The 13,058-nt window shown below is 39.2% G+C and overlaps 1 protein-coding gene across 1 annotated transcript in view; it reads left to right on the top strand.

Annotated features, from left to right (window-relative positions):
* The window catches only part of TTLL5 (tubulin tyrosine ligase like 5), a 150,415-nt gene that overhangs the window by 82,521 nt on the left and 54,836 nt on the right, over positions 1–13,058 (top strand). The window contains exons 30-31 of the mRNA XM_083349082.1: positions 2,607–2,785; positions 11,523–11,674. Of these exons, the coding sequence (XP_083205208.1) occupies positions 2,607–2,785; positions 11,523–11,674 (331 nt within the window). The remainder of the gene's footprint in view (positions 1–2,606; positions 2,786–11,522; positions 11,675–13,058) is intronic.

Raw genomic sequence — 13,058 nt, 5'->3', positions numbered from 1 at the left:
TATTTAAGTTCACCTGTATGAAACTGTATAGGGCAAGGTATCAGGCAGCAACTAATAAACTGGACTGACATCCAAAAAGATTAATATTTTTTCTTTGGAATAATTATTGCTTGTGAATGTTATTGCAGTGACTGGACAATAGGTATACTGTAGAATATCATGCACACAAGTACTTTCTTCATTGGCGGTACAAATGAGAGGGGCTTCTGAACTTCTTTATAATGGGGCTTTTGGTATTACTTTCACTAAATCCTAGCAGTCAAAGAAACATAGGAAGAAACCTTATACTCAATCAAAGTATTAATCTAATTAAATATTGTTTACAAAGTCACCTGGAGAAGCTCCCCAAGTTTCTAATACAGCCTTTAGCATTTTTACCTGAAGATGCCAAGGATGGAGTGTGTTTCTTTTGCAAACAATGTGCTCCGCATTCAGATTATACATTTAACTCTTTGAATGAGTTTTTTCTTGATCAGATAGGGTTTGCCAGATTTCCATGTGATTGGCGTACAGATCTCTTATCTGAAAATAATAGTGGAGCAGTTTTTTAAATGGTTGGATACTATTAGCTTTTTTCCAAGAAATAATAACTCCTGTTTCCATGGAGAAAGGAACTGTTGGCCCTTCTGATATTGTTGGATTACAGTTCAAATCATCACCAACTATTACTCTTATTGATTGGAGCTGCTAGGAATTGAAACCCAACATTTAAAGGGGCAGGTGTTTATCCCCCTACTTAGCCCTTGTCTCAATTAGGAAAGGATGAAGAAAGACCAGCAAACAGCCCAATAATGTCAAATATTGAAATAAATGTCAGATTGGTCTAAGTAAGAATGAGCTCTCAAAAAATTTGCTCCTGCTACTGAGGTAGGTGTCTTGTTTAAGCAGTCAGTTGATTCACACTGTATTTCAGTAGAAATACAGTGGTACCTTGGTACTCATCATTAATTGATTCCTGGAGGCATGATGAGTACCAAAAATGATGAATACCGAACAATTTTTCCCCACAAGGAATAATGTAGTGAGTCACAAGGCAGCCAACATCATCAAGTTCTAGCTTATGTATTGAGTACTAAACAAACAATGAGGATGGGGACAAAATTTTCATGTCACAATGTGTTGAGTACCAAATACAATGAGTTTCAATGCAGTTGAGTACCAAGATCCCACTGTAATTGCTTATAGCATTGAAGTATGCAGTTACCAGACCTTCTGTTTTTCAACATTTAACAGATTTGTATTTCTTTGGAGTATTTTATACTTGTGTAGAGTATAAATCTTTTGGATTATTTTTCAGAAGTGGTTCAGCTACTGTAGTACTTTTCATTTTTACATTACTGAAAATACTCTCTTGGTTCAGTGCTATTTTAAAATTATTTTTCTTTAGATTTCAGGTGCTTTTTAGAAATATGATTTTGGCAAAACCAAATGGCATACGTTAAAGAAAAATATACAAAATTGAAAAAGAAAAGAAATAAATGGAACATATAAACACTATGGAAAGAAAAAAAAGGGGGGGACTAGAGAATATCCATGTTTATGGGATTTTATATGATTCAAAAAGGAATATTTTAAATTTACATTTCATTTTATTGAGGAAATATAAAAAGAACATCACCAACAAAGATCTAATATTTCTGATCAGAATGACATGAGTTCAAAGAAAGGTAGTCTAGAAGTAAAAACATTGTTAATATACGCAATAAATTATAACCAGATGTGAGTAAACATATTCTTCGTTGTAGGGTATTTCAAAATTTTAATGTGTCACATGTTATAACAGTAATGTGTCACATGTTGTTATAGTTTTCCTGATAATCCTCCCAAAGTTTTTAAGACCTTGAAAAGGACTGTCTTATTCACCTAAGAATAGTTTTCAAAGTAATGTGTTTTGTTTCATTTTTCTTTTGTAGTATGCTAATTTATTGGGACGGTGCCAACCGCATAGAGGGCTGTTTCATGCTCTTCTGAACCTATTGCTCCAAGTAACATGATTCCATATTCTCTCAAAGGCTCTTGGTGGCCATTTCAAGGACTTCCATAGTGACAGAGCATGGCTAGCCCCCCCCCTTTATTTTGCTAGGATTGCAGGGAAAGGAGCATGTGTAGAGTTCTGATTCTGCTGGGGCTTTGGTTGTGCTTTAAAACAACGACATGGGGCCTTGGTACTCTGAGTAGTAAGGTTTGGAGAGGCTCCTTAAGGCATCCCTCCAAATAGTAGACACAGCACTAATAAATATCTAACCAAAGGTTTCTTTAGAATAAAACTTCTTTTTATGCCTTATCGTTTTCCTTATCTCATGCTGACTTTCTGAATTGCCCTTTTTTCAATAAATTAGTTTCCCTATCACGCTTCTTTATCTTTACTTTGTAAAGATGTCGTTTGTGTTCTTTATAAAACTTTTGAAAGAAAGCAAAAACTGCTGTATAATTTAGCTATAGAAATATACATATTGTAATTGAGAATCGTGTATTAATATCTTTCATATAAACCACTTGGTTTTTATTTTGTCATTTCTGTCCCTTTCCAATTTTTGCACAGGAGGCATATTTCTTATAGCTAGGGAAAAAAATAATGGCAAAATAAATCTTTTCACTCACTTTAGCAGCGTCAAGAAGTCACAGCCCAAGTAGACAGCGTGGTGTATCTGCCAGAATGAATAAGGATGCAGAAGACAACAAGCGTTATAATCACGATATTGCAGCAGAACTTCAGAGATTAGCAGAGAAGCAGGCAGCTAGACAGTATTCACCACCCAGTCACATCAGCCTTCTTACACAACAGGTATTTTTTTTAAAAAAAGTATTTTCCACTTTGAATAAAAATAGCATTTGATGCTAGTGTCATTTACAAAAGAGCAAAGCAAACTAACTGATTAAGGTTTATTTCACAAGTAAGAATTAATTATAATGGATCTTCTTGAACTGTGCTTGATCACAGGGACTGCTTTTCTGCATGATCTGCCAAGAGCTTCAGTTATTGGGTGGTTTGAAAAAAGTTAATAATGTGTTGATCCATCAAATATCATTTTCAAGAGGAGAGCTTTACTTCTCCATACTTTCTGCAAGGCCAAAACCATTAGTGCTATTCCATTATGATTGTGTTACTAGAGTCTTAAAGTATACATTCACCCACTTCATCAGAAGGTGGAGAAGGGGAAGATGGCACTAATGTACTTTGGGCTTAATAAGTTTTAGATTTTCTTCCTTTTGAAGGCTTCTAGAAATAAGCCATTTCTTAATTATGTGGATTAAATTTCATACTTTATTGGTCTAATGAAAGAGATGGATAGCTCTGTGAGTAAAAGCAATATACTGTAGAGGGCAACAGGAGCTGCATGAGTTGCAACTGGTGCATTATGCAATTCATAGGTTATTGAATTACCCTAAGCCTAAGGGGTATTGGGATAACATTGCCAGAAAGTATGTCTTTTTAAATGTCCCTTACTACTGGAGAATATTGAAAAATAGCTAATCTAAAACTAATAGGTAAAAGGTAAAGGTTCCCCCGCACATTCGTGCTAGTCGTTTCCGACTCTAGGGGCCGGTGCTCATCTCCGTTTCAAAGCCGAAGAGCCAACGCTTGTCCGAGGACGTCTCCGTGGTCATGTGGCCGGCATGACTAGATGCCAAAGGCGCACGGAACGCTGTTACCTTCCCACCGTAGTGGTCCCTATTTTTCTACTTGCATTTTTACGTGCTTTTGAACTGCTAGGTTGGCAGAAGCTGGGACGAGTAACAGGCGCTCACTCTGTTACGCGGCACTCGGGATTCGACCCGCCAAACTGCCGACCTTCCGATCGACAAGCTCAGCGTCCTAACCCACTGAGCCATTGCGTCCCTACTAAAACTAATAGATCTATGTAATGAAATTCTATATTGTTAAATCAAGGAATTGAAACTAAGAATATTATAACAAATTCTCATAAAATATCCAAAATGTGATCTTGAATCTTGATATCATGAGAGCAAGTAATAAAGTTGGGCTCTTTTGCATAAAAGGACTTGAAGATAGAAGCATTTTTTATGAGTGTAAAATTCAGAAAAGAGGGTGGATGAACTTCTACCATGACTTAGGACAATGAACCAAATAGAAGTTTTGCGAAGCTAATATTGCTGAGAACTTTTTCCCTATGTAATATTCTATGAGGTGGTATTAGTTCTGTGTGAGGTCTTTATTGGTGCCTGTTGAATGCTTTTGGCAGAACAGAAGCAGTGGTTGCAATCATTGCTTAGGTTGCAGTGCTTTCTAACTATTGATGGTGAATAAAAGAATGTGTTGAATTGCCCTGCTTGATAAAAAGAAGAGTTACTTCATTTCTATGTTTCTCTGTGAACAAATGTGCAAATTCATGAACTGATTTTCACTAGCAACAGCTCCAGCTTTTCCAGCTACAGAGTTTGATCTTAAGGATAACATCAGACCACCCAGGCGAGGGCTGGAACAAGATATATCTGTCTCTTCTGTTGAGTCAGCCAGTGTTCAAAGCTTGCAGCAACTTTCCTGCAAATGTAATGATATATCGCTGTAAGAAAGGGGGTAGGGCATATTATTTCGTATTTTCATTGGAAAGGTGGTCCATAGCAAAAACCTGGCATTCATCATAAAACTTTGTGAAGAATATGGAGTACAAATATCCAGTAGAGGGTTTTTTTTTCTCTCTCTCTCTTTTAAAACACCACCACCACTCTGCTTGGCACTAGCCACCTCAAGAATTAGTGTATGCTTCATAAGTAGAATCAAGTTGTAGACGATTGCTAGCCACGATGGTGATGTATTGCCTCCAGTGTAAGAGACAGTAAGTCTTTTTATGTCAAATGCTAGGAAATATGAACAAACTCTGCTTTTAAGGGTATCTCAAATTGTTTTTGTTTTTTACAGTGCTCTGGTAGAAAAATATGGAGATTTAATTCCCAGGCTGTGTATTTGGCTCCTCTCCTCTCCTCTCCTTTCCTCTCCTCTCCTCTCCTCTCCTCTTCTCCTCTCCTCTCCTCTCCTCTCTCCTCTCCTCCCCTCCCCTCCCTTCCCCTCCCCTCCCCTTCCCCCTATTTTTCTCTATCACAGTCTTCTCACGAAAAACATATATAATTAGTTATGCTTTTAAACCACAGAGATTTATCTCTTCATCTATAATATACTCAATGTTAGGAAGCTTTTTTTTCCAATCTATTTTTAAGCCTCTCCCTCCTGGATCTTCCATTCATCTGCAAGCTGAAACAGGAAATGTTTTAATTCTTCTTAGCCATCGCCCCTTCTTTTTCCACCCGTCTTTTACTTCACCTTTCTTTTTGTTTGTCAGTTTTTCTTTAGTAGTTACAATGTCAGATTCATTTGAAAGCTGATGTGCACCAATATTACAAAAGAAAACAATATAGAAGAAAAAGGACTGTCAGAAAAAGTATCATTCCTAGCTGGATTTAGTCTTGAAGGATTTCAAGGAGTTGCTAGCTGAGTCAAGCTGAGCTTCAAGTGACTATTTTGTGGGAAGGCTAACTGTCTGATCATCAAATGTTTGGCACATCTAAGCCTTACTGAAATAACTCCCAGTGAATTTTTAGCTTTAAAACTCTTTAATTCCAAGTCTGATTTCTTCTAGTAATGAAAAGCAAATAATCCTACAATACATTACAATACAGATTCTTTTTTAAAAAAAAGATGCATGTGCTGGAAACACTACAAACAAATCTGCAAATTTGTCAGGTTTCCCAGGAATGTCTGTGCAGGTTTTGTTTGGAATGTTTTCTGGAGACTGGAACTCTTACGCTCTTTATGTGCATACCCTGTGAGCTGGTAAACTCTGCAAGCAGGGTAGGAATGTTATGGGCCTTGAGCCAAATCAGTTTTGATGTACATGGAAACTTTGCACCTCTCAAGCCCTTTAATCTATATTTTTTTCTTATATCTGTAAGTGCAAATGTACAGGTAAACTTGCCTGAGGGTAATTTATCTATGGGATGGGTTGAAGTAGACCTCAGTTAACTGCAGAACAAGGCTCCCTTCCTTCCTAGAGGTATTTTACATATTAGTAGATAACTATGAATGGCAAGACAACAAGTACTATCAGATAGACTCTACTTTTCTCCCTCCCTATAACTAAAGGTAAAGGTTCCCCCACACATGTGTGCTAGTTGTTTCCAACTCTAGGGGCCGGTGCTCATCTCCGTTTCAAAGCCGAAGAGCCAGCGCTTGTCCGAGGACGTCTCCGTGGTCATGACTAGACGCCAAAGGCGCACGGAACACTGTTACCTTTCCACCGTAGTGGTCCCTTTTTTTCTACTTGCATTTTTACGTGCTTTCGAACTGCTAGGTTGGCAGAAGCTGGGACGAGTAACAGGCGCTCACTCTGCTATGCGGCACTCGGGATTCGACCTGCCAAACTGCCGACCTTCTGATCGACAAGCTCAGCGTCCTAACCCACTGAGCCACCGCGTCCCTTACCTATAACTAGAAGGGCATAAAAACACACACTTCCAGGGACAGAAGCAAGGATATTTAATCTTAACCCATTTTTTTTTAACTAGGAAGATTATTTTGAAAAGAAAGAAGCACAGGTTCAAAATGGTCTTTGACAGTGGAAGTGAGATAAAAGAAATGGAAATTGATAGTCTAGCTTGCTTATTCTGGTGGTACAGTGCTCTTCTGTAAGCAGCAGTAGTTGCTCTAAGAAATACTGCATGATTACTATATACTTTATTGATGTCTAAACTCCAACCTAGTTATGTTTAGAAAAATAGTTTGTGTAAGCGAGCTCAGTCAGTCATCATAGCTGAAAAATGAATTAAAATAATATTGTGCAACATTTAGTGTTAATAGATAATATCTGGGAAGACTTATGAGACTTGAAACTAGTGAGTAGCTGTGAAGCGCTAAAAACAAGTAATAAAATGAGCATAAAGTTACTCCTCAGTTAATGACTACTCACTCAGCAACTGTTCAGAGTTACAATGTCACTAAATAAGGGTTTAATTATGGTTCTCGAAGTTCTGGCCATCCTAGCACCCCTGCAGTCGTATGATCATGATTTAGGCATTTGGGAACCCCCTCGCACTTACGACATTTGCAGCATGCTGTGGTCATGTCATCACCATTTGTGAACTCGCCTGCCAGCTACCCACAAGCGAAATCAGTGAGGAAACTAGCAGGGTAGATTGCAGGCCAATCCTGTTTCCACTACTTTTTTCCCCTGAGGAGCCCAGCTACAGAATGCATGTCCATCCACAGGAACCTTTGGCCTGCACTCTGTAGCACCTGCTTGGCCATGCTCACATGGCATTGTAGCAGCCACCTGTGCAGCTTCCCATGCCCAGCAACAGCCACTCCCCACCCCACTATGTTCACGCTGCTTATCCACTTGCTGGCCTGCTTGTAAGCCACCCAGGACCTGTGACTTCCTGCCATTGACTTCCTGCGTGTTGGAAAACAGCAAGAGGTTGCAAGAAGATCCTTGCTTAACAACCTGCGGTTCTCACTTAACAATGGCAATGGGGAGTGCCGGAATTTCTGTCACTAAGTGGTACAATCACTTCATTTAGCAATGGAGATTCCAGTCCTAATTACTGGAGAGTAGTTGGATATGAGATGGGCAGCAAATAAATTTCATAATAAATAAACACTGTCATTAAGTGCGGACTACCTGTAAGTTCTTAGTCTCCCTTGGTTGGGAACACTTTAAAAAAAACATATTGGAAGTTCATTATTGAACTTTTACACAAGTGAATGAATGCAAAAATTATAACCCAATATGATCACATTGCTTTCAAGGTGTTGAAGAGCAAACATCTTACTCTCTTGCAATCCCTTCCTCTCTAATCTCTTCATTCTGCAAGGGGAGATAAAGGTCACACAAAAGAGAGATTGCCTACAGAAATTGCTTGTTTTTTTTCTCCCCACCTCCCAAAGCAGAGAAATTGAAGAGGAAGAGTTTGCAAGAGAGTAGGCTGTTTGTGTGGCATATCTTCAACTCCCAGCCCTGACTGCCAGCATGATCACATTACTTTTGGTATGTAGAAGAGCAAACAACTTATTATTTTCCAATTCCAATTCTTTGCTCTCCAGTCTCTTTACTCTGAAAATGGGGGGTGGGGGTGACCAACAGGATAATATGTATCGTAATCACATGATTGAGGAATACTGCAAAGGTCATAAATTGGCCATAAAGTTTTTCCCCCCCCAGCATCATTGTAACTTTGAACAGTCGGTGAACAAGTGGTAAGGGAGGACTACCTGTACTGAGGTCACAGGGTTGTTGTTACAGTGGTCTAATGAAGTATGTGAGTCTTCTTGAATTCCTGGAAGAAAGTATAGATAGAGATCTAACAAACACAAATAAATATATAAGCCTATAAAACCTATTTTTCCTATGCAAAAAATTTGGTTTTTGTCTTGCTTTTGTACTCTTCCCTTACATTTAAACTCAGGCAAGGCTATATTAAATATGATATGTTCATGATATACCTTAAGGCATATCAAATGTTGAGGATGGAAAGTCACAGTCAGCAAAGCAGAGCTCTGCTGTACAGATGTGAATTATTCTACTGGTTCCCCAAGGAATCTACTGAGCTGGCAGGTTAATTATAGCAGCAGAAACAAATCAAGGAGTGGAAGAATAACTATCACACTGAAAAAACATGATGGGCTGGTTTAAATATGCTCCAATAGGCTCTGATTCCTACTTTTGATTCCAGTGACTGTATTTAAGTCTGCTGTAAGTTGAACACCTGTCTGTGTGGAATGTGTGAAACATCCTTGCCCACCATATGCTCAACTATTTACACACCTGTTCCAGTGTGAAATACAGCTTTAAAACAAACAGAGTTTTAACAATGGAAAGTAATGTAGAAAGAGATGGCTGCATTAAGCTCTTTTTTTTCTTACTAGAAATAGAGGTCTTTATGACCTCTATTTATGACGCTGAGCTTGTCGATCAGAAGGTCGGCAGTTTGGCGGGTCGAATCCCGAGTGCCGCATAACAGAGTGAGCGCCTGTTACTCGTCCCAGCTTCTGCCAACCTAGCAGTTCGAAAGCACGTAAAAATGCAAGTAGAAAAATAGGGACCACTACGGTGGGAAGGTAACAGCGTTCCGTGCGCCTCTGGCGTATAGTCATGCCGGCCACATGACCACGGAGACGTCCTCGGACAAGCGCTGGCTCTTCGGCTTTGAAACGGAGATGAGCACCGGCCCCTAGAGTCGGAAATGACTAGCACGCATGTGCGGGGGAACCTTTACCTTTACCTTATGACCATATCAGAAGACAGTGTGCATGATCAAATATACAGTGCAGAAAAAAAACCTGAGTTCCATTGGGAAAAATTGCCTAAATGATGGCATGGTTTATGATTTAAATAATACTATTGTCATGTTTTCAAGAAGATTAGCATTTTCTGAAAAGTAAGGAGTTGGGTATTGCACTGAAATCTCATATTCTTATTCCTTGGCTTGGACTAGAATAAATACATAATTGTATTTGATATAATTGTTGACTATAATTGACTATATCAATTATTTGATATAGTCAAGGCTATGGTCTTCCCAGTTGCAATGTATGGCAGTGAAAGCTGGACCATAGAATTGAGGCCTTTGAACTATGGTGAGCGCCAAAGAATTGAGGCCTTTGAACTATGGTGCTGGAGAAGACTCCTGTGAGTCCCTTGGACTGCAAGGCATTCAAACCGGTCAGTCCTAGAGGAGATCAACCCCGACTGCTCTTTAGAAGGCCAGATCCTGAAGCTGAAACTCAAATACTTTGGCCACCTAATGAGAATGAAGGACTCACTGGAGAAGAGCCTAATGCTGGGAAAGATTGAGGGCAATAGAAGAAGGGGACGACAGAGAATGAGGTGGCTGGATGGAGTCACTGAAGCAGTAGGCGTGAGCTTAAATGGACTCCAGAAGATGGTAGAGGACAGGAAGGCCTGGAGGAACATTGTCCATAGGGTCGCGATGGGTCGGACACGACCGCAGCTAAGAACAACATTTGATATAATACTAATATAAAGTGAAAATTAAAAATGCATTTTTCCAGAAGCTAAGCATTGTCAAGATGTATTCCGACACAACGGTGTCTCCAAGCGATATTTTGCACTAATTTCTTCTGGCATAAAGGGAAAGGAGGATAATTCCCCAGCATCTTTTCACACATGGTTTAGGAAGTTCTCTAATTTTCTAGAGCAGATTTTTGGGAAAGGAAAAGGAGCTACTCAGGGAAGGGAGAACTAATGGTTGCATCTTTTTCCTGTTAATATTAAATTAGGACATCTTTAATTATCCCGCTTTCATAGCCATATTTTGAATTTATTGAAGAAGAGTTGTTAAAACTCTAGAATTTTTTTTTAAAAAAAACCTTTTAATTTTAGTTAAGCTCAGAATGCTTCTTGGTAGTGTTTTAATCTCAAGTGACAGAATAACAGAGTTATTTGTAATTTGCCATTTTTGAGGTTTCACGGTGATTGGAGGTTTGAAGAAAACAGTTGTGGTTCCTAAGCCAATAATATATTTTTTATAGAGAGGGGTAGGAAGTTGATAAAGTTGACATTAGATGTTGTGTGGAATAACAAACTTGAGCCTTGTTTGTTAATAAAGCAATGGAAGATTGCCTTAATAAAATAAATTAACGCAGACATGTCAAACACAAGGCCTGGGGGCCGGATTTGGTCCGCGAAGTGATTTCATGTGGCCCGTGAAGCCATCCTGGAAGCAGTGAGGGAATGGCCCCCACTGCCTTGGCCCTGGCCCAGAGACCCTCCTTCTGCCAGAGACCCCCAGATCTGTCCCACTCCTGCCCAGGCCCCCATAGGCACCCTTGATGCGAACGATGTAGAGCTGGCCACGCCCACCCAGTAGGCCATACACACTAGCCACGCCCACCCAGTAGGCCACGCCCACCCAGGCCATACCCACTCGGCCCCCTGAGGGCAACCGCAATGCTGATGCGGCCCTCAATGAAATTGAGTTTGACACCCCTGCCTTAACGTGAGAAGAATTTCTTTTTAATTTAAAATAAAGTTAATACAAAAAATACATTTTATGTATATTGGATGCCTTGTTTAAAGAGAGTTGGTTGCAGTTGCCTTGCTGTTAAAGATGTAATTCAGGAATGGAAATGTTAACTCATATGATCTCCATTTTTGACTGAAATCAACAGAATGGTTAATGTATTCTTGGGTATGTCTATATGTATAGACCACGTATGTTTGTACATATACTTTTTTCTGTTAATTAATGAAAATATTGAAAATGTTGCTGCTTACTGAATTAAATTACTTCAAAAATTTCTGAGGAAGGAGAACTTCTAAAAATGCATTCATGTTGAATCTCTGTTATAATGGGCATCCTTCAGATATATTCAGCGTTACCAAATCTCATGTTGGGCTATTTAACTTCTACTTTGCTGTGTAAACTGACTCTGTTTCTTTAACTATATACCCATATACAATCCTTCAGTGAAAATTCATGACTGGATACTTTTGTTGTCTTGTTGAATCTTTTAAAATGTTTTATCATTTGCTTATTCTCCTCTTCAGCTGACAAATTTAAATATGATAAATGGAGCTGTTAATAAAATAAATGCAACTGGTTCCAGTTATCGACCACCACTGAATGCAGGAGGTTCGTTTTGGGCTTTCCAAACACACAGCAGTACTCCTGATATCAGGCCTGCATCTTTTACACTGAGGTAAGAGAAACAATTAGACTGAAAATATATGTTTTAGAGTCATATCCACATATCCCATTAGCATTTTGCTTGTATAATGTTGTGCAAGGATGTGATTATTTGCTGACTGTTAACTTCTTGAAGAAGCTAGCAACATAAGTATTGAAACATCTGCACAATATATATTGGCTCACATGGCACCATCAAGAAGTAATTTTACCAATAAATAGCCATGAAGACCTCCAGTTTCTGAATATTATGTTTTTACAAGACCATGTCTGAGTTAGATTAATTGATATATGTAGGCAGTCTTTAATTCTGAAGCGGATATGAGAGTTCTCGATTTGTTTTTTGCTGATATTCTATAGAAATAATATATTTTGCCCATTATATAAATAACAAAAAAGAAAAGAAAAGTTGGTATTGAAGTATTTTTCTCAAGATATAAAATCTAGTCACTCAATGAAACAAATAGTCAAACAAGAATTTTGCCTTTTCTCATTGTCATCAGTAGGGTATCTTGTTCAAAGAGCAGCCAATGGGACTAGGCGTACTTGTCTGAAATTGATTTATCTGTCTATAAATGACACTATTTTCTTGTAGTTTTTGTGAACCTTAGCAATTATGTAAATGCTTCTCCTCCTTTAATATGAAATACTGTAGTGGAAATTAATCAGTAAAAGGGAGCTGATTTTGGTGAATGGTAGATATGATTTTAAATTTACCTAGCAACAAATTGAAATAAATTTTCAAGGATCCATTTTATGTCTCTGTCTTCCTCTCTTCCACCCGAAGTAGAAGTTTTAAAACATGAACATGTAAGGAAGAGATTTCTGAAAAAGTTGATCCTTTAAGGCAGACATGTCAAACACAAGGCCCGGGGGCCAGATCCGGCCCGCGAAGTGGTTTCATGCGGCCCGCGAAGCCATCCTGGAAACAGTGAGGGAACGGCCCCCACTGCCTTGGCCCTGGCCCAGAGACCCTCCTTCTGCCAGAGACCCTCAGATCTGTCCCACTCCTGCCCAGGACCCCATAGGCACCCTTGATGCGAACGATGTAGAGCTGGCCATGCCCACCCAGTAGGCCATACACACTTTAGCCACGCCCACCCAGTAGGCCACGCCCACCCAGGCCACACCCATCTGGCCCCCTGAGGGCAACCGCAATGCTGATGCGGCCCTCAATGAAATTGAGTTTGACACCCCTGCTTTAAGGATTTAAAGGCTGAAATTGGTTATCTTGACTTAGACCCTGAAATGTATTTGCAGCCCATACAGCAAAGAGATATAATATGGTCAATCTAATAACATATTACAACTTAGCATATTATTCTAGATGTATTAAAGTTTGTCTCCAAACTCATTTTCTATTTCTTCAGAGGAAATATCCATCCAAAGGTCACTTG

Source organism: Vipera ursinii (assembly GCF_947247035.1).
Source record: "Vipera ursinii genome assembly, chromosome: 1".
Lineage (NCBI taxonomy): Eukaryota > Metazoa > Chordata > Lepidosauria > Squamata > Viperidae > Vipera > Vipera ursinii.
The sequence above is the reverse complement of the archived record's forward strand: the minus strand, read 5'-3'. Positions and strand labels throughout refer to the sequence as shown.